Genomic DNA, 25,696 nt, shown 5'->3' with positions numbered 1-25,696 from the left:
CATTTCGAAAGCACATCAAAGTGCAAGTAGATAAATAGGTACCGCTCCAGCAGAAAGGTAAACAGCGTTTCCGTGCGTTGCTCTGGTTTGCCAGAAGCGGCTTAGTCATGCCGGCTCCCTCAGCCAATAAAGCGAGATGAGTACCGCAATCCCAGAATCGTCTGCAACTGGACCTAATGGTCACGGGTCCCTTTACCTTTATGGTAGACTAGTTTCTCCCTCAGTCTTCCATCCAGGCAATTCCAACCCGAGTTTGCATACATATTCCAGCCAGGCAACTACACCCTAGAAGAGTACAAAGCAGGGCTGGTGAGGGCTGTGGCCTGGAAAGCATGTATGGCCAAGGGAGAGTCATGAGGGCTTGAAAGAGGTTTTTACATTGGCCTCCAGGCCTGTGATTCCTCATCCTTGGTCTGCACCAGTCTACACCAAACTTGGCCCTCCAGCTGTTTTGGGACTACAACTTCCATCATCCCTAGCTAACAAGACCAGTGGTCAGAGATGATGGGAATTGTAGTCCCAAAACAGCTGGAGGGTCAAGTTTGGCCTTCACTGGTCTACACTAACTACAGGTTTTTCTTCATCCCTGCCTGGAGGTGCCAGGGTGGATATGCCTAGATATATCAGCAGGGATTTAAGAGGACCTTCCCACTCATTCTATTTCCTTTCCACATTGTCATGCAGATTTCATCCTACCATTAAGCATCAGATTTGGAGATGGCTTTAAAGAACAGCAAGATGTTAGGCACGTGCCACTTTGGAGGGCACCTTTTGGATTTCCTGGCCCAGTGGCCCAAACATCTAGAATATTCTAGGCTGCCAGGGTAGTGTATATAGATCTAAAAACTTGTTAACTGAAAAGATTGTAATGGCTGTGCTATTTCTGTGTTGTTTGCATCATACTGAATAATAAAAAGGAGGGTGGACAGCTCATTTTCCAGCAAAGCGGCCTCATTTGCCTTCTCTTTCAGCCACCCTTTTGCTTTCTATTCCTGATCATAGTCAGCAAGTGTTTCTACCTTTGTGCTCTTTCACTTGTTTAAGTAACCAGTGGTTCAGGTTAGGGGTGTATTTCAGTTCATCCGTAGTAACAATAAAGAAAGCATCAAGCAACAGCAGATGTAATTTATAGACTGCACAGAGACGTAATAATAAAGTCTGTTTATTACAGCAATTAACATATCTGCTCTCCTAAGCATGCTTTCACAGTTAGAGCAAAAAAGTGCTTACTTCAAGTGCATAGTTTACAGAAAGAAAATACAAAGGAAGGAACTGAAGTCAAGCAAGCTGGTTCGAAAACGGGCATTGGGAAGAAAAGGGAATTAATCAGCCAGAAGGCCAATCGATCGGCAAGTATTTCAGTGAAAGATACAGACATGATAGGCATCTATAATTTATAATACAACCTTGTAAACCACCTTGTTAGAGCAGAAGTCTTTGGGCTTTATGTTGTTACAACCCAAAATATATCTGTTAAGTGCTAAAAGAAAATCAGCTGTGCCGTGAGGGGTTTACTGATCCAATTGGAAGAGGGTCCTGCTGTGTCAGTGTTGAGAAGCACTGGAATGTATATATAACATGCTCAGCAGGATTGCATCAGTAATAAAGTCAGTGGGGCTTCTCTGATTTTACCGTAGCTAAGGTTTTGGGGCATGTAGAACGATCTCTTTCATTTTAGCAAGGTAATCTCAGTAACATCTAGCAAGTTGTCAGTGAGCCTTACTTTGTATCAATATATATCATATATATCACATACAATCCATGAATACGGTATATATTTTTAGCACCATTTTTTTCACCAGAAAAAAATCCCCAGCCAAAAGGCTCATAGGATTTTAAGGGCACATACAGCAATTCTGTACAGATATGTGTGTTGAAATGGCCTTGGAGTCATCCAAAGCATTCAGATACTCAGTGGGCCACATAAATGGAAATATTATTTTCAGAGGGATACAAAAGTTCTGAAGTACACAGTGAATTCGGATAACAAGTTTTCAATTAAGGTTTTGACAATGGAGACTCTACTGTATAGGTTTCAAATAAACATTTTACATGTATTGCAATGCCTTCATCTCTGCAATGTAAATGAATGGATAAACATTTAGGACTCCAAAGAGATATGGCAGACTACCATAATCATCCAATTGTGGGACTGGAAATCCTAGGAGAAGCATCCTGCATTACAAATTGCAATTATGTTCTTTTGTGAAGTGCACTTGATTATTGAGCATACAAATTTGATTATTTATCCTGCTTTATAAAAGCCTCTTTTAGCAAATACAGACTGGATTCCATAAAACAATTACACTATTTTTGGCTGGCTTTCTTTAGTGTTACAATGATATTCTCACAGTCATTAATTTAATCTTAAGGAGACACTGTGGTGTGTCCTTTTTTTAAAAAAAGCTGTCATCTTTGTTAAAAGCGAATGCTTGTGTATCAAGGATAAATGACAACCACCACCTGGTTCTCAATACATTTTTTAAAATAAATAAATACTACAAAGGGTGTATTCTAAAAATTCTCGTAAATATTTTCTCTCTCTGAAAGGGTACGTAATAGAATGTGAATTATCTACATAGCAGAATCCTTTGTGCACTTACAAACAATCCTGTTTTCTATTCTCAGTGTACAATATTATACAAGAGATATGCATGGCTTATTAAGGACATCCAGTTAGCAGGAAGCTGAGCTGACCTGTCTATCCAGTGTAGAAAAAGTCATTTATTGATATCATGCAAAATAGATAAAAATAGCTGGTTTCTATGGCTACTGAGGCTGGAAGACTACTGAGGAATATTTCTATTTAGGTTCCTATATGATGGAATCCAGAGAGCAAAAAGGGGAGTAGAAACAAATGTAGCCAGCTTCGGGGACATTTTCTGCCTTCGTGTTTCCCTGTCCTCAGTTCAAGTAGGACTCCTTTTTACTGACAAGAGCTGGAGATCCAGGTCAGACCAACCAGTATGGCATAGCAAGGCAAGAACTTTCTGCACGATAGGCACAATTACAATGAGATCTAAAAATAGTTAATATAACAGCATCTATTTTCATCTACCCTTATGTCCAGGGGGTTTCCCACAAAGAAGCCTGAATAGACATTTCAGAGTTTTAGGGGGGGAAATGCAATGTGAGCAAACAAAACAAGACACAGAAGGCATTCAAGATAGGCTCAAGATTTTCCATGCAGTGAGATCTGAACAAATCGTCTGCAGCAGAGGGGGATGGACTGTGGGGCTATGCTAGGAACATTTAAGACTCGCTTGTCCCTGCTGCAGAGATATGTCCTGACATGACCCAACTGACTGTCTCTTGTTAACTACTACACAGTTTGGTCTTGCCAGCTCTAAAAGTTGGCCAAAGTATCGCAGATGAACAGAGCATGTGTAACAGGTAACAGCTACCACTGATGGGGGCAGGTGGAGGTTTAATATGGGGCATGACCCATAATTATGACAGAAGAAAGCTCCCTAAACGTGACATCCTTTATAATGAACTTGGAAGCATCAGACTTTTTCAGATGAAGAAGAGGAGGAGTTTGGATTTGATATCCCGCTTTATCACTACCCGAAGGAGTCTCAAAGCGGCTAACATTCTCCTTTCCTTTCCTCCCCCACAACAAACACTCTGTGAGGTGAGTGGGGCTGAGAAGTGTGACTAGCCCAAGGTCACCCAGCAGCTGCATGTGGAGGAGCGGAGACGTGAACCCGGTTCACCAGATTACGAACCTACCGCTCTTAACCACTACACCACACTGGAATGCCTTGGAAAGGCATCAAGGTCTATGCCAAGTTGTATTTCTGCCCGTGCCCTCAATTACTCTTATTTGCTCCTCTTGTTACAGGCAATGCCTTTATCTGTTTCCTCAGACATTCCAATACCACAATCGCTACCATTTCTGATGCCCATGACATAGATTTACATCTAGGAACTGCAGGGGTTTCTGCTGGCATATTCTGCATGGATGATACATGCATTCTGGATGAGTTAGATTCCCCAGTGTTTTAAATCAATACAGGTGGCTTGAAAATGACTATATAGTGAGTCTCAATACCCTGGTTGTCGGTTAATGGCAGTAAACATATTGTTATGGGTTTGTCAGGCAGATCCCCCTAAACTCTTAAATTAATAAATATTATCATTTAGCTCATATTTGGAGTATTAAGGGAAGATAGAAAGAGCAATGTAAAAATACAGGCTATGCCGCTTATCCTGTTCAGGGCGTCAATACACTGCATATGTGCCTTAATTTTCCAAATGGAACACAAACCTTGGTTAAGTGCCAAGACCCCTGGAATCTCATGCACTGCTCAAAGGAGGTTTGGATGGCTGATAAGGACACATCAGTACCTTTAAATGTGGAGAGTTTTGAACATCCATGGAGGTCACAGGAATTACAGTAACGGTGAATATGGACCACTATCATTAGGTCTGGCCTAGCAAGTGTTTGGAGGCACACTTAATTCCATCCCTTTTCAATGACTCTGTGCTCAAGTTGTTCAAAGGAACTAACTTCCAAGGTAGCTGTGATTCTCAAAGCCGACAGCTAGATATAAGTAGGTGTTTAAGTAGTTTGTCAAAAGGAATGGACTGAAGCTTGTGCTTTATCGCTAACACTTAGCACCTTTGACCCTGAATACATACAATATTACTGTTATATCCAATGACACAATCAGTGCCATTGTTCCCAGAAGAGGAACTTGTTGGAGTCATATAGCAAAGACAGAAAGAGTTATCTGTGTGTCTTTGTAACTTCTCGGCAAGTTCTCTGCCCTGTGGAAAAAACAGCTTTCATGAACCTAACGAAAGAAACATTTGAGTTTCTAATTTATTTCACAAAGATATATAATTGCCTTGTAATGTTTCTGGTAGGTTCAAGGTGTGTACATCCAAGGATCTCAAAGTTGCTGGGTTTGACCAATGCCCATCCCTACACATATGTATTTCAGAGAACGTAGGACATTTTGAAATAAAAATAAATTGCTGTGCACTAGCTAGGCTCCAGCATAATTAAGAGTAAACTTAGACTATATTTGTATATAGATAAATATATAAATCTATATAGACTTTACTTGAATCATTAATGGTCTATATACACGTGTGGTCACTCATAAATGTGACTGTGCGAATTGACTGCAGGTACATTCAATAAATAGATGGGGTAGATAACAATTCTTTCCATTAATCAGAGATGCAGAATCAATCCAGCCCACAGTTTTGTATACTGCATACCAAAATATGCACAGGATTTCATTCAATTTCAATATAGTGCCTATTGCTTACCATGATAATTATGACAAGATTTGGTCACTGCAGTATTTTCTATGGCCAGACAAAATAATATAAAACATTTTCAGCCACCCTCTGAAAAATTCATAAATTCACTGACCACCCAGGCATTCAGCTTTGAAATTCAGAGAACACATCAGATGGTTATAGCAATAAGCTATAAGTAGAAGGTAAGAGATACTGAGTAGATGTTTGGTTTTCTTTGTTTCTATCTCCTGAGAGACTGTATCCTTGTGAGCAACAAAGCCATGAACGTTTAGATGCTGGTCTAACCTCATCCCAAAACATATATCTACTGACCCTGTAGAAATAAAGTGCTTCTTATAGCCATATCAGCCTCAGTGCAAAAACCCACCATACAACTTGTATTATGATTTTTTTAAAGTATCCTTTCTACTTTAGGTAATATTGGAATGCAGTAACTGTACAACCTGAAATTAACCTGATACTTATATTTTTGTAATACCTTTAAATGCCAGTCAGAAATAACACAATTATTGGATTTATTCCTATTTCACAGTTTAAGATTCTAGGATTAGTAGTGCAAGTGTACATAGCAGAGTGGTTTAGGTTGGGAAAGATGTTCACGTTTATAATTTAGCACAGTTTCTTCTTGGGAAGCTGTACAACAAGGTATTTGACTCATTCTCCCTTCCTTGGCTTCATTCCTGCAATTTGTGCATGTCCTGCACCCGTCCAGCTGGTCACAAAAACTTGTCATTTACCTTAAACGGGTGCAATGAAAGTTGTCTTGGCAGCATCACCTCTGTCAAAAGATCAAAACAAAGCACAACTTTGAAGACAGCTTCATCACACACACAGTTTTGTTTCCTACCCTACCATTAAACATTTGGGAGACATTCTGGCTCCGAGCAAGACTAATATTTATCCAGACAGACAATATATTATCTATCTTGAAAGATACCCTGAAGCAAAGTTGCAGGCAATTAGTGTTAATGGTAAAAATCTTGACACACACACACACACCGACTAACTTCCCACTCACCTATATTGACTGTTGATGCTCATTCATTTTTAAACATCTTTCTCAAAGTTGAAAAACTGCAAATATTATTATGTTTCTTTCGGATGCACATGATTCCAACCAAAAATGAGTCATTTGCATCCATACATTGCAGTACAGTGGTACCTCGGGTTAAGAACTTAATTCATTCTGGAGGTCCGTTTTTAACCTGAAACTGTTCTTAACCTGAGGTGCCATTTTAGCTAACGGGGCCTCCCACTGACACTGCACCATTTCTGTTGTCATCCTGAAGCAAAGTTCTTAACCTGAGGTACTATTTCTGGGCTAGTGAAGTCTGTAACCTGAAGTGTCTGTAACCTGAGGTTACACTGTATTGATACTTGGAAAATAAAAACTAGCAGGTTAAACAACTCTGAGCCATATGATTTAGAGTCAACACTGAAGTCTGCCAATGTAATTTTAGAGACAAGGATGAGGGCAAAAACAATGTCACTGCTTGATTAGTTCTGATACAGCCTTGTCTGAATGTACGTGTATGCGGAAACTGGGGATAGTGCACTCTGTTTACATTATTACCTTCCATAGGGATGAACATATTAAATAAGTTTTGTTGGAAATGGCTTCCTTAGAGGGGAAGAACTTATCTTGAAAATGGTAGTGAGCAGTTCATCTGGAAAACATGAAGAGCTATATAGTTATGTATATGGGGGGGGGGCAGGGCTTATTAAGCATGATGGGAGATGGTTTGGTAGTTCCAAGTAAATGTGTATGTTTGTCCTAGTGCAAGCTTTGGAGAAAAAAATCCCAGTTATGCAGTTTTCATCATGGTTCAATCTAAACTGCAGAAATTTCACCTCTGGTGGATGCCTATTGGCTAGCATCCCCAGATTTGTACAAGGTGGCATAGATAGTTCAACATCTTAAAGCGGCGGGGGGGGGGGTAAGGTAATCTTGACACTTATTTTATGGAGATGAGACTTGCACACTTTTTGTGGCTAAAATGTGGTTAGAATGCATTTTGAATGCTCTTTGAGAAGACAATGGATCTAAAATATATTGATCCTACATCAGAAATAGGCTTCCACTGTGTTCAGTGGGACTTGGTCCAAAGTAGCAATGTGTAAGGTGGTGGTATCCAGAGAGCACTCTTTGTTGCGATGGCCAAATTGTATCAGGGTGGCTTCCATTGTTAGATGAGTTAGGCTGCTTTCCTAGCCTTGTTTTTGTGTATAGTTGAACTAGCCAAAGTCTTGTATGAGTGTCTTCATTCAGCTCCATGGCAATGTGAAGGAGAAAAGGACTCCTGTGAACTTTTAAAACTGATTCTGTGAGGAGATGAATCCTCATTGTGGCTTCATGCCCATTATTTTACTGTTCTTTAGAATTACAAGTTTGGAACATTTCAGCCATCTCCTACAGCAACATCATTCCCTAGAACTTGACAAAGATTGATTAAAACCTATTTAGTTTCTTTTTTTTTTCTTTACAAAAAGGGGGGGGGACCCCTTCCCTGGAATGACATCATATTTAGCTCATAGTTGGTCATCTTTACTGGACACAAATTGTACATTCCCATTATGGGCTAAGAAAATAGAACAATTGCTGTGTGCTTGTTGGCAATCAGCCAGACTTGTAAGTCCTCCTAAAAAGAGCTCAAGTCACCAGCATGTACAGCTTTGCTACTATGGTGCAAATCTGGTCTCTTGGCAGAGATGAGGAGCTTGGAAAGGTTAAGAGAGTTTATCATAAGATATACTTGCATGCCATCCACAGTCAGTTCATCAGATACTTCCAGGGCTAGATTTATTCTGTATTAATCTCCTGTGCCCCATAGAATAAAGATAGGTGGCGTGACATGCATCAAATTACCGGTATGCCCTCATGATAAAAAGCAGTAATGGTCTCAGAAGTCGGCCCACCAGGCTGTCTTGGGTGAACCATGCCCACTTTTCCTGTGCCTGATGACAGAAAAAGGTGTTATATTCTAAAAGGGCAGAATTCAAGCCAAGGCTACAAAGAAAGCATCAGGGGTGCATTCTTGAGTCTTCCTTTGCAGCCATAGCTTAAATTTTTAAAGTATCTGATTCAATTCAGGATCACAAATGAAGGAAGAATCTTCCTTTGCAGTTTCAGTCAGCTGATGTCAGGTGACTGACAGGTAGGCATCCCTTCTCATCTGCCCAAGTGGCCCATGGAGGATTGGCCCCTATGCATCTGACTCTTTAGCCAGAACTAGTTCCTCAATCCTAATATAAACACACTGGAACACCATGCATTAGAATGATAGTTCCAGCTCAGGAAATTTTACACTGTCAAGGGTCAGGCGGCCTGCAGTAGTAGTAATAGTGGTAGTATTTGTTCATTCATTATTATTAATTAGGTCTCGTATCCTACACTTAATTATAAGGTCCCAAGCTGGGTTACAACAATGGAAAAATACAATATTAAAATCAGTTAAAACAAGTATATTTATATAGTTAAAAGGCTCCCTTCTCTCTCATGCCTTTTTTGGTTTTATTGAATAATTGAAATGGGCTCAGCAATTAATAGAGTGGCCATGTGTCCTACTTTACATAGGACAATCTTCTGTTTGAGGACGTCCTCTCTTGGGAGGACTATCCAGTCCAAGTTGAGTTTAAAACCATAAGGAGGAGGAGCTGCAAGGTCTTCAGCTTGCCCCTCAACTGTGAGGACCTGGGACAGCAGACTGAGCAGGCACATAAGGTCACCTGGTCACAGTCTTTCTGTAAATAGCATCTCTAAATAGCTGTACTTACTACATCTTTTTTTGTTTGTTTGTTATGCATTTCTTCTTCTTTTTCAGTGTGCAAGTGGCAATGCTTCAGTAGAAAGGGGGGCATCTACTAGATTTTATATGAAAGTGTATGACAGAATGTTCATTAAGATAATCCAATATAAGCACATTAGTGCTTTGTTTCTAAATGAACTTTCAAATTAATTTTGATTATATCCGGAGGATTTTGCAGGCAGCTTTCTTACACAATAGATGAAAAAAAACCCATAAAGTGGTATCTTAAGAAGCTAACAGAATCTTTTAAGTCATGATACCCACCGTCTCTAAGGCTCAGGGTAATTCCAAGTAGGACACCGTGTAGAATTGCCATTTTGCCCAGCTTGGCTTCTGGCTCCTCAGTTACATTCCTATCTGCACAGAGCAAGGTTTTTCCCCCCCCAAGCCTGCAAAGTCTCTAGGGGAGAAAAACAAGGAGAGAGAAATAAATGTAATAAAGCAGATTAACGTCTTCCACATTCTTCTCTTCCCACTGCCGGCACTGATGAGAGAGGCTATCATTCACATAATGGGTTCATCTCTTCCTGCCAGTATCCCTTCCTGAGCTAATCCATCAAGCTCCATGGAAGAGCCGAAAGGAGAGGGGCAGCATCTCCATGGGGGACATGGAGCTAGGTTCTCCCCACTAAGCCTCCACCAGAAACGCCATTCCTTTGGTTTGCTCCAACCTCTCCGTTGACACCTCGACAAATCTGTGGTGATGTTAAAAATAATTATGATGATGCAGAGATGCTAGTGTGGGAGCGGGCAACCCTTTCTCCTCTTGAGGGCCACATTCTGTCATGGGCACATGATTATTGTGGGTAGGGCCAGAACAGGCCAGACCAAAAAAATGAGTGGGGTCACCCCTTTTCTCTCTTTTTTTTTCTGGCACCCCTTTCTCTCTCACTCACTTTCTGACATCCACTCTCTCTGTCCTGTCTCCCTGCACAGCAGGCTGTTGGTGGAGGGAAAGCTTTCTCTTCCCAGAGGTCTAAACTAATACCTTGCTTTTTTGAAATTGACTTAAGGGCTCTAGAAAATTTGTCTGGAGGCCACATGCAGCCCTGTGCTGTTGGGTGCTGCACTCTTCAGTCCCCTCCCTCCAGGGCAGAGCCATGAGAGTGGGCAGGAGGTAGCCTACAAGGGTAACAGCATCATACCACAGTTGCTGTGCTCCTCCAACTCAACAGAGAGAAGTAAGATGATGCACAAAGGAAAGGTCACACCGCGGTCTCTTGCTCAGCGCTGGGCTCTTCCTTCTTCCTCTTCATCTTGCAGAAGCCATGGAGCCCACAGAAGCAAGCAAAGGTGAACTGGGGCATCCCCTGGGACAGGCAAAGGACAGGAGCATCCAAGGAAATCTATACAAAGTAAGGTGGAGAGAAAAAAAAGCTTGGGTTTCTTTCCCTGCTTTCCAATAGAACATCTCTTACTCTCATTTTAGAGCAGCGTTCCAAATGCTCAGTGCATTAGAGAACGGCAGGTTTTCCACCTAGAATGAATCTCGGCTCCCCCACCTAAAACCTCTACATATTGGGGGGGGGGGAACCAGGGACCAGGGACCAAGCTCAGTGGTGAGGCATATGCTTTGCAAGCAAAAGGTCCAAGGGTTCAATCCTTAGCATCTCCAGTTAAACATCTTTTCCTGAGACCCTGCAAACCATAAGAGAATATCGTTCTGCACCAGATGGGCAAGGCCTCACCTGGTTGGTAGAAGGCAGCGCCCTATGTTCCTTGAACATTGATAGCTGCTGCCATCCACAATCAGATTCAATCAGTGGTGGACCTACATTTGGGGCCCCCTGAAGTTTAAACTGTTATGGGAGAGCCCTTCGCAACCAGCAATGAGGTCTGGGTAACCACTGCTATCTTCTTAATTGGGTTATTCTACAACACATCACCACGTTTTTAAAAAAATTAACTACTACATCTCAGTTTTTCATTAAAATTGCTGTACTGGATTATCTCATGTCAAAATCACTGGTGTGAACAAAAATGTCCTATGTCTTATAGTTTGAGTTGTTGGAGGGAGGGGATGAAAATTAGGGAAATGTTACATATATGCATGATGCAATTTTTAAAGCAAATTTTTAAAGCCATGTGGACTAAGGTCGCTTCTGGGGCTTCTCTGGGATTAGGGGCCCTGAAGCTTAAGCTTCATTAGTTTCATAGTAGATTCAAACCCCTGGATTCAATCCACGATTCCTCCCCACAAATTATAGTTTTGACACTCCCCACTTTTTTGTTGTTTTGTTCCCAACAAAGGCCACCAGAAACTCATCTTTGAAAAAGCTGTTTCTGTAAACAATATTATGTGGAAAGGATTTCTTTTTCAAACACTTCAGTATGAAATGCACACTGTAGCTGGGTTTGCCAGAGGCACCCCCCCCCCTCCATGCACACCTGAAACCACATATGCCTTTCATGAATACACAGTTTAGGTATGGGTCGCCTCGCATCTCTCACATTAGAAATTAAGCACTGGGTGGCTGCCCCTCATCTCCATCATTCCGCCTCATTGTTTCTGACTATGGTCCAGTGACTCACATGTTATCTTTGTGGTATGGTTGTTGCTGCAAAGCCACTCATCCACTTCTGGCTTCCATTTGGCATCAGTAATGTATGGATGTTCTAATCGTTCACCTTTCCTACACCAGCATGGCTAGCTGAGGCGGCAGAGTACAGCTTCATCACTGTAGGTTTGAGCCCCACATTGGGCATGAAGAATTGCTATCATGAATTTGGTACGCATTGACTCATTCATCGCTTCATTCACACGTTTTATATCCCAGCCTTTCTCGCAAACTATCTCAAGGCAGGTCACACTCAAATAAAAGATGCAATGAAACCAGTTAATAAAACAATAACTTCACCTCAAAAGATAGGTGGAGCAATGAGTGTAAAGGTTACCTTTGTAAAGGAGGCTAAATTTGACATACACGTACATCCCCCTGGGCTATTTTTCAGCTGGAACTTGGTGGAACTCAGTCCTGGCATCTCTCAGGTGGGTACCATTGCCATTATAAGAGAACAAGGGAGGCTGTTCATAGTCAGTTCTGACACCTCTTTTTCTAGAAAAATAACACAGCATTCCCCCCACTCCCAACTCTCAATCCTCCATCCAGGCAAGCAAAAGGCATGATCATGAATCAACGTTAAGCAACAGCTTGGAGGCCAACTTAACCACGAAGAATATGAACTAAGCGACAGCTTTTGAGGTTGTCCTTATTGCAGAGCAATGTGAAGCAATGTGGGCACCAGTCATTTCCCTCACTCCATCTCTGCGATGTTGTTTTTAAAATGAGGTTTCATCTTAAGATGAAAAGATGTCTAGGGCCGGAACTTCTCGTTGGGGATCATAGAGACACCAGCAAAGCCCTAACAATTCTTTTCTTTGCACAAAGCTTGTGAAGTAAAATCAAACATACGGAGTCCAAATGACTTTTTTCTTCTCCTGCCACCCCCCCCCCCCGCCACCATTCGCACTCCTGCCCCCACCGAATCACAGCATTCCAATCTGCGAATTACCTCAGCCAGATGAAAAAGAAAAGGCGAGAGCCAAAATCCCCCGGTTTGCGATGGTTGCTCTTCAATAGCTCGGCTAGCACTCAGGGCATGATTAAGCCCTCCAAGGTTACAGGGAATATTTGACTGACCTTCTAACTTCAAACACAGCCGCTCGGCATTCATTAAATAACCCTTCAGCACCTCAGAACAGTCAGTTCCACATGGCAATAAAAATTGCATCCCTCCCATCCTGTAACCTGGGAACCAGAGGAGGCTCGCTTTATCCTTTCTGTTTCAGCCTGACCTTGTCTTTGCAGTGACAGGCCCTGCCTTCAGCACAAAGCAGTCCCTGTGCAGATAAGCAAGACAAATGCACACCTCCCATTGAACTCACTTATTCAGCTGCACGCTCACCACCCCCACCCCCAGTTTCATTTGACAGGTTTTGGTATACCTGTCTGCCAGACACCTAGTTTAAATAAGGCCCCGATACTTCCTCTGAGACTCACAAAGCAATGACCAGGGACTCCTTAATGAGTCTTCCTGTCTGCAAGGTTTGTGAGCAGACCGCCAGCTCTGTGCCTCTCTCAGCTGCTTATACTGCATGCGTGCAAAAGAGTTTTCGGAGGTAATGGCCAGGAGAGAGCCAGTTCTACCAAATGAAGCTGTTGCAAGGCTAGTTATGCAGCCACAAAAGTGAACTCATTCTTTGCTTTCAGCCTGCAATTTTGCTGTCAACCCTCTCTAGGTAAATGGCATTGTCAGAAAGTGTTAGAATACCTTAGTCGACACCAGATTCCATTAAAGGAAGGCAAAGGAAACAGGAAAAAGGAAATCCACTTTCTATGGACATCCTTAAATTTTCAGCTTCTGTGTTTATATTTCCCCCCGCCCTCAGGTTTTCATGTTAAAAACAAAAAACAATTGCTAAAAGCAAAGTAGAGGAATAAAAGGAATGCCAAACATCACAAATCACCAGAAAAATCACAGTTTTTAAGCCATTTTCTTTATTTTCTTAAGTTTTTTATTGCACATTTTGAATACATAGCATAAGGAAAAGTATATTTAAATACCATGTGTACACTCAGGAAGAAAGTGTGTCACATACTGTTTTTTATTGTGCTCTGAAATGGTTTCAAAACTTCTTTTACCATAAATGTCTGCAAATCATAACGCTGTTTAAAAGAGGGCATAAGATCTTATTTTTTAAAAAACAAAAGTAAAAATACTTGAAAATGTCATGTTTGCACCTGCAATATCAGGCACTCTCCATCTGGTCTTCATCTCCTTATTTGACAGTCTGAAGGGCTGTGGTGGTTTTCAAGTTGTCCATGGCCTACAATACGCACCTGCTGTTAATAAATATATAATTTAAAGTACATGTGTATCAAGTGTCATAAGAGAGCACAACTCATCAGAACTGGCTGGCACGTAAATGATGCAAACAAATTGCTTCCACTGGGCTCAATGCTAATGTATCCTGCTAAATAATTTCGGAAGCTTTGGTTTCCAAAGTTAATATATTTTTCAACTAAGTATTCAGGGTAGATGCCCTGCTGCTTTTGCATTTGAAAGAGGAAAAGTATTTTTATTTTATGCATTTGCTTTCCCCAGCTTAATGTGGCTTTCCACTTTTACCTGAGCATCTAAAACTATTTTCTTCATAGGCTCATTAAATAGTGCTAGTAGAACACTGTGATCTGGTGTGAGAGAGTAGGTTGGATGAAGAGACTTTTTTTAAAAAAATTATTTATTCCCTCCCTCCCTCCCCCCTCCCTCCAGGGTGTGTTACAGCATTAGAAACAAAAAACAAAAAATAAAAATAAAAAAACTTACAGCTCCTGTTTTGGAGCAGGTGGGTGGATTGGATCACCTTCTGGTCACCCTTTCAACTCTATGACATATAGAAAATAATTATTTTTTAAAAATATATATATATTGCCATGGTTCTTTTTTTTAAAAAAATAGATTAAGATCAAAAGGATTGTACATAGCCTAATGTGGAAATGTGATGAACTGGACTCAAAATGAGAAAAATGAAAAACTGAACAACACAAAATGGACAAATTTGTCACTCTCTACACAAGGCAACTCGCTAAAAAAGTAATCAATAAAAAAATCGAACTATAAATATCATAAGATTAGAAACATACATATGAGAGGTCAAGGTAATTAAATGTACTTAGATGAATTGCCTTCATTGCCACTCATTGGGGCCAATGGATTGCTCAGGTGAACCTTTGTAAGTAAGCTGCTCCTCAACCTGAGCACCACACCTGATGGACCTCTCTTTTGTGTCCACCTGCTACGCTACAGTGCAGTGGAATTCTTGGGAAAGTTCTCACAAGAAGTGGCAAATCTGAAGATACTCTGGCATCAGGTGATTTGAGGCTTTAAAGTTCCTAGGCTGCACCTTGAATTGTTAATAAGTGTAGTTGATACACAATTATATATATATATACTGTATATGATATATATATGATTAGTCGTTTATCTTGTCCAAGGCAACCCAAAGCCATAAGAAAAGAGAAATACATTAAAAGCATCCCACCCAAGTTATATGCACCAATCTTCCAATCCCTGCTAACATCCTAGTGGCAACTTTCTGGACCAATTGAAGTTTTGGAAATGTCTTCAAGATCAGCCCCATGTAGAGCTCCTTACAGTAGTCCAACATCATGTTACTGTCGAAAGGGAAGCCGTGGCAAAGACAATAATCTGCTTACATGAGATTGCCTGCTAATGGGATGGAGTATACCAAAGTACCTGAGGTACATTTGCTTGCTGGAAGACCTGGGTGGTCTGAATGACAAGAGCCCCAATTCCATTAGGGAGCTATTGATGTATTTAGGAAAGCTTGTAGCATGGAGCCTTTTAAAACTGACCCTCCACTTTCCATTCAGGGGGCAGACAATGATGAACGAGCCTGGAAGAACAGAGGCAGCACAGCTGAGTCAAATGCTCCTGTTCTTCTTGAAAATGGAGAAAAGGGATCTTTTAAGGAGTGAGGAATAATTAAAAAATAAATGAACTAGCGCTAGTGGAGTGACAGATGCCCTACTTGATTTGCAAAATCCAAGCATGTTTCATGGCCCTGTTCTGCCCTTTCTATTCAAGGGAGAGGATCCTTTGAATAGAACCCTCTGCAGCCAAAAAAATGTGGTGAGCATTAAAAATGTAAAGCCAAAGAATTCTCTTTAGTCATTTGCTTAACCTCAGACTGTGTTTGTCACTGTCAGAGTGATGAATTGGGAGCTGTCTGAAATCAGCATGCTCACTTTAATAATGTCACTTTCCCTGAGCTCTAATAAATGTCTTTCTGAACCAGCTGGACAGAACCAATTCCTTAGACCAACAATTACCGATTTCACCAGGTTTTTGCTCTTCTTAACAGTTAGGGCCCTGCTGCTGAAATTGGAAATCTTTATCCATTTTCACACATTCTCCCAGCCACGAGGAAAGGAGGAGATCCAGTTTGTTAAAGCCCTACACAAGGAATTAGAGGGAAATTGTCCCATGGAAAGAGCAAGGAAATGGACTGATTTTTAATTCCCGTTTCGACCACCGACACAAAAAATGTATATTGGTAAGGGAACTATTCTTCTCTTGGAGTATGCCTTCTTAGGGCATATCTAATATGTGTCCAGGAAAAGTGCAGGAGCAAACATTAGAATATAAATGGACTCCTTCAAAGGAGCCTGCTTTGACCAAATCATGGGTAACAGTCATACAGGCAGAGGATGATGTCATGACCACATATTTAGTCCTGATCACAGGAATGCATCCATCTCTCTAAGATCTACCCTGCAAGGATTAGACTAGCCAGCCATCAAATCTTCAACCACAGAAATGATTGTTTTGTATCAGGTGATTGCAGGCCTGTATAATTTAAGGGTGAATCTCTATGCCTGGATGCCATTTAAAAAAACCAGGAATATGATGTTGTTGGTACATAACATTATACCACCATTTAAAATAAAGAATAATTTAATGAGCACATACACTTTTGTTCCTGTCCTGCTCTTCACAAGCCAGAGTCAGGATTGTCACAATGTGCAAACCTGGGCTGAGGGTTTGTTTGGAGAGAAGGAAATGATAAGCCTACATAGAACCATGGGCTTGTTTCCTCACTTGCATGGTTTAACGTGGCATGTGAACTGGGTCTATAAACCTGCATGTTTGAACTGCCAAGCAATAAAGGAAACACAAAATAAACTTTAGCTGTATCAACATTTGACCAAGAAAATTGCAGACAAAATAGGTCTTACACTGAGTCAGACTATTGGGTCTGTCTAGCTCAGCCTTGTCTATTCTGAAAGGCATTGTCTATACTGATTCTCCAGGATTTCCATCAGGAATTTCGCCCAGCCTTACCTGGAGGAAACAGAAACTCGGGACTTTGGGCATGAAAAATATGTGGTCTGCCACTGAGATACAGCACCTCCTCCAGGACTCAGTTGTTAAATATTAGCCAAGAAAGTCAAGTGATAGTGAGATGTTAGGCACCTCTAGAACTGTGGTAGATTCTACTGCAAGAAAGAGCATGTGCTCCCTTAGATGGCTACTCATAATAAAAAGTACACAAAGTTAAGGTAAAGGTAAAGGGACCCCTGACCATTAGGTCCAGTTGTGGCCGACTCTGGGGTTGCAGCACTCATCTCCCTTTATTGGCCAAGGGAGCCAGTGTACAGCATCCGGGTCATGTGGCCAGCATGACTAAGCCGCTTCTGGTGAACCACAGTAGTGCACGGAAACACCGCTTACCTTCCCGCCGGGAAGTACCTATTTATCTACTTGCACTTTGACGTGCTTTTGAACTGCTAGGTTGGCAGGAGCAGGGACTGAGCAACGGGAGCTCACCCCGTTGTGGGGATTCGAACCGCCGACCTTCTGATTGGCAGCTCCTAGACTCTGTGGTTTAACCCACAGCGCCACCCGTGTCCCTATACAAAGTTAAGATAGTAAAGGTAAAGGTACCCCTGCCCGTACGGGCCAGTCTTGACAGACTCTAGGGTTGTGCGCCCATCTCACTCAAAGAGGCCGAGGGCCAGCGCTGTCCGAAGACACTTCCGGGTCACGTGGCCAGCGTGACATCGCTGCTCTGGCGAGCCAGAGCCGCACACGGAAACGCCGTTTACCTTCCCGCTAGTAAGCGGTCCCTATTTATCTACTTGCACCCGAGAGTGCTTTCGAACTGCTAGGTTGGCAGGCGCTGGGACCGAACAGCGGGAGCGCACCCCGCCGCGGGGATTCGAACCGCCGACCTCTTGATCGGCAAGCCCTAGGCGCTGAGGCTTTAACCCACAGTGCCACCCGCGTCCCTGTTAAGATACCTACATGCAATTTATTATCCTCCTCCTCATCATCATTATTATTGCCAGCTGCAACTTGCCTGAGATGAAATTGTACTGATTTGCTTTCCCTACCCCATCCCTGATGTGAGCTGTTTTGAGTACATTTAAATGGAAAAGCAGTAAAGAAAAATAAATTCCCTATTCGGTGCAATAATAGGAGCAATTTTATTAGTTGCTATTTTAGTCTGCTGGTTATTTATGTATCACGTTTTATTGTTTGATTGCCATGTAACTCACCCTAGGACCTTTTGGTGAAGGGCAGATAATAAATAAATATTTGTGACGCAGGAGAACCAGCCTCTCAGGTATCCACTAACAAAAGCTCTCACAACTAAACCACCTTGATTCTATTCAGTCTGAAATAGGGAGCAGAGAATAGAACAATGTACTATCCGTGTCAGGGCGAGTGGGTCCAACCACAAAAGGAAGCCAGGCTCCTGCACTTTAAACATGTGTGTAGAAGAGGGAAATTCAACAGGTGTAGCAATAAAAGCTACACCTGTTGAAATCCCCTCTTCTCAACAAGTCTTCAAGGTACAGGAGCCTGGCTTCCTTTTGTGTCTGGGCACGCTTGCAGGGATAGTGGTTTGTGGGTTAGATCAATGGGGGAGACCCTCTCAGTCTAATTTTGCCTCTCTGGATCATTGCGATGATAACATGAGATAACTCCTACATATACTGCTCTGAGCTCCTTCAAGGAAGGCTACAGTGCTAACATTTTTTCCCCTTCCCCGACCCTCCTATTCTTAATTTCTATTTCCCATTCTTTTCCTGGCCTTCTTGTATTAACCACCAGCCTAAGAAATACACACACACATCACAAAAGGACATACCACCCACCTCTTGCATTTTTAAAAAAAGCCTTAAAAAGAAATAAACTCAATTAGCAAAGGGAAGCACTGGCTCTTTAAAAGGAAATAATGGTGCCTCTACAGCTGGCGTTTCAGGTTGCAGTGTTTGCAGAGAACCACTAATTAAAACATTGCTTCTGTAAAGTATGCTGATCCCATTGATTCCAATCCCAACCCCAACCCCCCTCAGCCTTCATATACACACAGTTAATTTGCTGCTAGGAAAGCAAAGTCGCAAGGGTCCTCATTATAAAAATTTCACTGGCTGCAGCTAATGGTTGTAATTAATAGGTGCAATAAATTTCAAATGGCCAGCCAGGGTGTTCATTAGTTTCAGCCTGAGTCAGCACCAGTGGGGTAGCCTGTTACTTAATAACCCATTTTCTAACTAACTGAAAGGGAGGGTGGGGAGGGTTCGACCCACCCAGCTATGGTTCAACACAACCAGAATTCTCTCGTCTCACTTGCCAAAAAGAGACAGAGCTGAGTAAATCATTTGCAGAGAACAATCTCCATTTGGACACACCTGCTTGCCCCAGTTGCGTAAGAACGAGGCAGGGCAATCCAGATTGTATGTTAGCCAACAGGCCAATGTACACAGCCACCTGCAACAATTTGGCCAGATCGCTTAAAAAACACACACACACACACACAAGAAAAAAAATCCAGTGTATCATTAGTTACAACTAGGGACAGCACAGTTGTTAACTGTCAGCTCCAAGGAGGTAAAAATAAAAGCCTGACATGCTTGAGATATTGCTGAGCATAAGGAAGTTGGTTAATGTAGTGTATCTACTAGCTACATTTTCAAACAACAGACATCTGCTTCTGTGTTAAGCAGCAAAGTACATCACTATTGTGATTAGGTTTCCTGTAGGAGCAGGGCTCCTGTATCTTTAATACTTATGCAGGAGTTACGTTTTGGGGCCTCTGCGAGCATAAGTGAAATCATGTAAAGGAGTACTTTCCAAATGCCCTCTCTGCCACTCTCTCTTCCATCCATACCAAAAATGCCATATCCAAAAATATCCACAACTAGAATTGAAGGAGGCTGGAGGATGTGTGGGAAATTGACGACGACAATGCTGCCCCGCATGTCAGCTGTTAGAAGGAAGGCTGAGCAGCTTAAACAAAGGTCCGCTGCACCTCCAGTCTCTTCAAGACTTCCTCCGCCTTCACTAATATCCTCTTTGGGCTCTGGGGAGGGTCTCCTCACGAGCCACGAGGACTCTCCAGCTCTCACCCACCATTCCCTGGTTTGAATTGAATTATTTAATTATTCCCCGGTGTTTGTGCATGTTATGCTGTCGTGCACAAGTCAATTGTGCATAAGTGGGGGGGGAGGGAGTCTGTAATAAATAACAAAGTGGGCCCGGCAACACCATGTTGTGTTGTGGAGTCCTTCTGTTCCAGCTGGGGTGGCCACTCACCCCTGCCCAAGGGAATGCAACCCTTGTCGGAAAATAAAGGTTCCCTAGAGAGAGAGCCAGTATGGTGTAGTGGTTGAGAGCGGTAGTCTTGTAATCTGGGGAACCGGGTTCGCGTCTCCGCTCCTCCACATGCAGCTGCTGGGTGACCTTGGGCCAGTCACACTTCTTTGAAGTCTCTCAGCCCCACTCACCTCACAGAGTGTTTGTTGTGGGGGAGGAAGGGAAAGGAGAATGTGAGCCGCTTTGAGACTCCTTAAAGGGAGTGAAAGGCAGGATATCAAATCCAAACTCTTCTTCTTCTTCTTCTTCTAGCCCTGCTTTCCTGAGAGATTTCGAGAACAATGTCCAGTACAGTGGTACCTCGGGTTACAGATGCTTCAGGTTACAGACGCTTCAGATTACAGACTCCGCTAACCCAGAAATAGTACCTCGGGTTAAGAACCTTACCTCAGGATGAGAACAGAAATCGCATGGCGGCAGCGGAAGGCCCCATTAGCAGAAGTGGTACCTCAGTTTAAGAACAGTTTCAGGTTAAGAACGGACCTCCAGAACAAATTAAGTTCTTAACCTGAGGTACCACTGTATACAGGTTGTGAGACAGGACCCCAATTGGAGGAGACACTAAATGTGGGGACTCCCCTGGTTCATTTTTTAGCTTCACTAGACCAGTTCTTCCATAGAGGCCCAAGCAGACTTGCTAATTATACATGTGCTCATTCATATGGCTTATAAGGCACCAGTGAGAGGCACAACTGGCCCTCCCATGACGCGAAGGGTGGTGGCCACCTCAGGTGGCAGATCTGGGCCCAAGGAACATGCTGCTTGCCACCACACACATACAGAAGAGGCGGTGGTGTGGAGCACCCACAGAGAAGGAGGCAACAGCATGTTGTGCCTGCAAGGGGGGTGGGGTTCAAGCAGCAAGCTGCCCAGGTCCAGCCTTGGTGGAAGGGTCAATATACAGACCAATGAGAGCACCTTCAAACAGGGAGTTAAGCTACGGTTACCAGATTTCTTTCAGTGAATCCGGGGACACTTTTCAACTTCAATGGATTTTGTATGGGGACTGATTTGTAAATCTGGGGACTGTCCCTGGGAAACAGGGATGTCTGGTAACCTTAAGTTAAGCCCACCCTGCCTCATTTTGCTGCTTTAAGCTCTTTTTCTCAGCTGAGCTTCACCCCCCCCCTTTCAACTGTGGCATTGCCACTTACTGCTAAAACACCATCTGAGCGCCCAGTGGGGAAGATGGCGGGCTACCACTGCAGAAAAATACTGTGCAGTCGTGGCTGTGAGGGAATGAGAGGCCCCTCCAGCAACACCATGCAGGGGCCCCTAAAGCCTTGTGCCAGCTATGAGAATGCTGGACTATATTGTATCTGGATCTGATCCAGCCGGACTTTTTTATATACTTATGGTTTGGGTACAATTTGGCAGAGTCGGGGCAATGGCTCACGTATTCCATTAAGGTCCCCCTCCCTTTCCCCCTATAATTTCAACCATTAGATGACATTGTCCCACTAATTTATCCATCCTATTGATAAAGCCCTACACAAAACGAAACGCTTTCTCTTGCCGTCCTTGCCGTCCGATGGGAGAACAGAGCGCTGCTTTTGGTATCTGCTTTGCTAAAAGGAAAATCAATAGCATAAAGAAGAGCGACACAAAGTGTGAGGGACAAAGATCTAACCTACATTACAAAAACTTGGTGATAAATTTGTTCAGAGCCTCTCTGCTAAACAAACGAATATTTATTGTGGACAACCTCACTTACTGTTTCTTGAATCTGTTGATATACGAATATAAAAATTTGCTCTTACAAACAATTGCCTGTCTCCTGTGTCTGGAATATAAAAAAGGATGTTGGGCGCTCAATATTTAATTAAAGAGAGAAACAAATTATCCCTGTCTTTTAGATTAGCAGGAGAAGCATCCCAATTACAAGCAATTAGAATATGCAGTCCAGACCTTCTGCCATCTGAGACGGGGCTGTCTAAGGTGGAACTATATGCAGTCCTGCAACCACTCAGCAACACTGCTCAATTCCAATTCTATTGTCCCTGTATGCTTAGCATGTTGTTTCTAAAATCAATATCTCGCTTGGCTGTTACAGAGATCACCAGATTATCAGTTTAGTTCATTGTCTGCTTTACAAGGGTTTTGTGAGTCCTGCTTAGTGCTAGACACAGATTCAGCTAATATATTCCCCCACTCCCACCCCAAGGAGAAGAACTTCCTTTCTTCTCTGTTCCAGCCAGGATTGCTACTTATTTACTGGCCACTGCTCCTGTGCATTTAACAGCACCTTCATCAGCAGACATGAAACACCAATAACACGTATCTGATGGTCATGAAAAGCTTCACCTGCTGATTTTTACTCAGCTAGCTGTCTTTAAAGACATAAGAGTTGGCCAAGTGGGGCATTTTCCTAGCCAGCTGTCAAGCCCCAGAATACATACTGTACAGAGTTCTAGGGTACTTCTAGATAACCTAGTTGTTGAGCATTCATTCTGATTGGTTTGTGGAGAGGCTCGATGACATTGCGGCAAAGCAAAAGTTAGCCACACACTTTCCACTGCATTTCCCCATCCCTTCCCTTACTGCAGAGTCTTTTGGGGAAGCAGGTTTGTTCCACAAGAGCTCTAAACCAGCTTTCATTACACAACCTGAATTTGCTGGTATGTGGTTGCCATTCTTTTGGGATAGGATTCAGTCTGGAAGTGCCCCTTTGATCCTCGTAAAAGGATTACTGTCCCTATGGATTCTATCATCATCATCATCATTTTAATGGACTGTACTGGCTACCTCTTCCAGATGAACTACCTTGGGGATCAGAAAGTAGCAGAAGTGAGCAAGCACCACACAGGGAAGGTTGAGGGTTTGAGAAGAGCTGCTCCTCAATCCTTTTCAGTAATGTTGACCATTTAAAAGTCTGGCCTTCAAAAGCTCCTGGGCCCCCGATGCAGCTGCCCTGATCATTAAGAGATACAATTGGGGGGCGGAAAAAGCGAAAACAGGCCTGTACATTCCATAGGGGTTTTGTTCCAATTCAGGCTCGGCTAAAGGCAAAGGGGATTTTGCTCATTACTTTCCCAGCACAAGAAAACATTTTGGTTTGCAACAAAGAAGCTGGTTAAATGGGTTCTTTATCCCCCTCCATCCCTTTTCCTATTATTGCTAGTTAATTAGGCACTGGCCATCCAAGTCCCCTTCATTCACCGCTACGAGAAATACAATCAGAAAAGCAGGTGTGTGGTATGACCTTTGCAGTTGGCACTGCAGCACACAAAGGGAGTGTCTGCCATAGGAGCAGAGGCGCATTTTCTAGGGTGGTCGTGTTAGAAAGAAGTCTCAGATATCATACGCCTAGATATAAAGGAGTAGGAGGTGGAGGAAGACCTCCATCCACCCACTTTTCAAAATAACCTATCCATGCACAAATACACAGCTACCCAGTCATTCAGAGATAAAACTGGCAGCTGTTTACAGCAAGTAAAATGTAGCTCCTTGCTACAGCAACATGTGCTTCTCAGAGGCACTAACCACAGCTGGATTGCCAACTGACCAGAAAACCCCAAACTGGCTTGGTCTGTCACATTTGCTTTCATTAGCTGCTTGATCTGAAAAAATTAGCAGGTGGAACTTTTCATAGCCTGGAGGAAAGTGTTATCGGCTGCTCCTGTCTGCAGCAATCAGCAGGTGATTTTATATATATATATATATAACAGCATGTAGATAAATATTATCACCTGCTGGTGTTTGGACACCCAACGGCTGCCAAAGGCACAGCTAGGGAAGCCAGTTGAGAAGCTGATAAGACCATGCTAAAATGCCCAGATTTGGATATATCAGGCTCTCCAAATGTGCCTGTGAAGTGGCTCTCTCCAACAATATGCTATCAAAATTCAACTGATTGCCTTTTTGGCAGAGTATGCTTAAAAGCAACAATCCTTCTTAAGCTGTGCTGTGAGAGTGTCATCAGAAATCAGAACTCCACATGTATGTTTGTACCCATGAGTTTGGCACCACATACATATTAAGGAGGAGGGCTTTTTATGCGGCTGGTATGCACTTTTAAAAGGAAGCAGTCTTCATTTGCAGATTCCCTAGTGGCAGCAAATCCATGTCTTCTGGAGTGCTGGTCTAAAAACCATTGTAACTGTGCTGTGGGCTGAAAAGTCAAACTTTTCGATTTCTTAGCTTCCCTCAGCTGTTGGCTGGGACACCTGTGGAACCTGACTGTGAGAAAGTGTCTCTAATTACCTGGTAGCTGCTCTCGGCACGCCTAGTTAACTACCATCACTCGGTGTATCTTTCATGGAAATGGCTCTGCATTCTGCTCAGAGCATTTATTATGATGGGCTTTTTGCGAGGCAATGGAATCTTTGGGCCCTGGGTTTGAAAGCAGAGGTTTGGTGTGTGTTTTTCTTAAGAAAGGAAACATCTCACAACAACTGAGCTGTGCCCTGAGCACTGCAGTGGCTGTTCTGACCTCTGGATGGAGAGAAGAAGCACAGAAGTATAGAGGCCAGTCCCTTCACCTCTGTACATTCATTTGCTATGTATTCCTTTCCACATTCACCCAGCTAAGTCTCGCTATACCCTAGCCTCTTTTTCATTCACCGTTGGTTACAAAATAAATATGGATGTTTGGTTTTATTAAATGAAGGAGGGATAGCATTAAGGAATCTGTATTTCACACAGCTTTGCTGAGGTGCCCAAGAAAGTGGATTATTCCTCTGTGTAGCCCATGGCTTTTAGCCCTACATGAGTTATGAAAAGCAATCACATAGGAATAAAAAGCCATAGACCACAGCAGAGGGCTTAAGGAGGATAAGCGGAACGACTTTAGAAAAATACAAAAGACGGGGAAGAAAAGGGGCCACCTTGACTGTGTCTCCAATGTTCCACATTACAGAGGCATTCCAGGAAATGCTACCTTGGCTAGTCATGTCCTCAGTAATTGATCCACTTTGATAGTTTCCAGTCTACTCTAAGCTCAGCCCTAATGAAATTTCCTTTGTCTATTTGTGCTCATCTCTTGAGATAAGCTTTTAGTGGCCTCATCCTGCTTTTGCAGAGCAGGGGATATCTTAGAATGAGTCTCAATAAATTCAAAAGTGAAATCCACAAGTTCCTGATTGCTCCAGCAAGCCCCCCAGACACATGTGGAGCCAGATAGCACAGCCCATATAAAAGTATCCAGCACTGCTAGGATTTGGCTAAAGGATCAGCAGAGCATGTTGACACTGCTAGACACTTGGGAAACTGGATGTACTTTGAAGAACTTCTGAAAATAATGATGCACTCCAAGCTCTCCTGAAAGAAGAGAAGTAAAATGGATTTGACAAAGATCATATAGTGCAAGTCTCTAGGATTGAGCCCAGATATTTTCACTGGATGAATTAAATTTGAAATCAACCTTCAAATCTTTTTGTATTCGCCTCAGATTCTCCAATTCAATTCAAAAATCTCTCTTAAGAATT

At 42.6% G+C, this 25,696-nt stretch overlaps 1 protein-coding gene across 5 annotated transcripts in view; it reads right to left on the bottom strand.

Annotated features, from left to right (window-relative positions):
• Positions 1-1,146: 1,146 nt before the first annotated feature.
• Positions 1,147-25,696, bottom strand: part of BLACAT1 (BLACAT1 overlapping LEMD1 locus) — an 82,024-nt gene continuing 57,474 nt past the window's right edge. For 3 of the 5 annotated variants that reach the window (XM_083444650.1, XM_083444651.1, XM_083444647.1), the window contains exons 2-4: positions 10,229-10,429; positions 9,348-9,483; positions 1,147-6,055 (exon numbers count right to left, since the gene is read on the bottom strand). In XM_083444650.1, coding sequence (XP_083300776.1) covers positions 10,289-10,390 — 102 coding nt within the window. In that variant the 5' untranslated portion in view covers positions 10,391-10,429 and the 3' untranslated portion in view covers positions 1,147-6,055; positions 9,348-9,483; positions 10,229-10,288. Of the gene's footprint in view, positions 6,056-9,347; positions 9,484-10,228; positions 10,430-11,615; positions 13,928-14,411; positions 14,468-25,696 lie in introns of all 5 variants that reach the window. The other 2 variants (XM_083444648.1, XM_083444649.1) reach the window with 2 other exon arrangements.

The sequence above is a fragment of the Podarcis tiliguerta genome (genome assembly GCF_965153285.1).
Source record: "Podarcis tiliguerta genome assembly, chromosome: 6".
NCBI lineage: Eukaryota > Metazoa > Chordata > Lepidosauria > Squamata > Lacertidae > Podarcis > Podarcis tiliguerta.
Note: the sequence above shows the minus strand (reverse complement) of the source record. Positions and strands in the feature narration are given on the sequence as shown.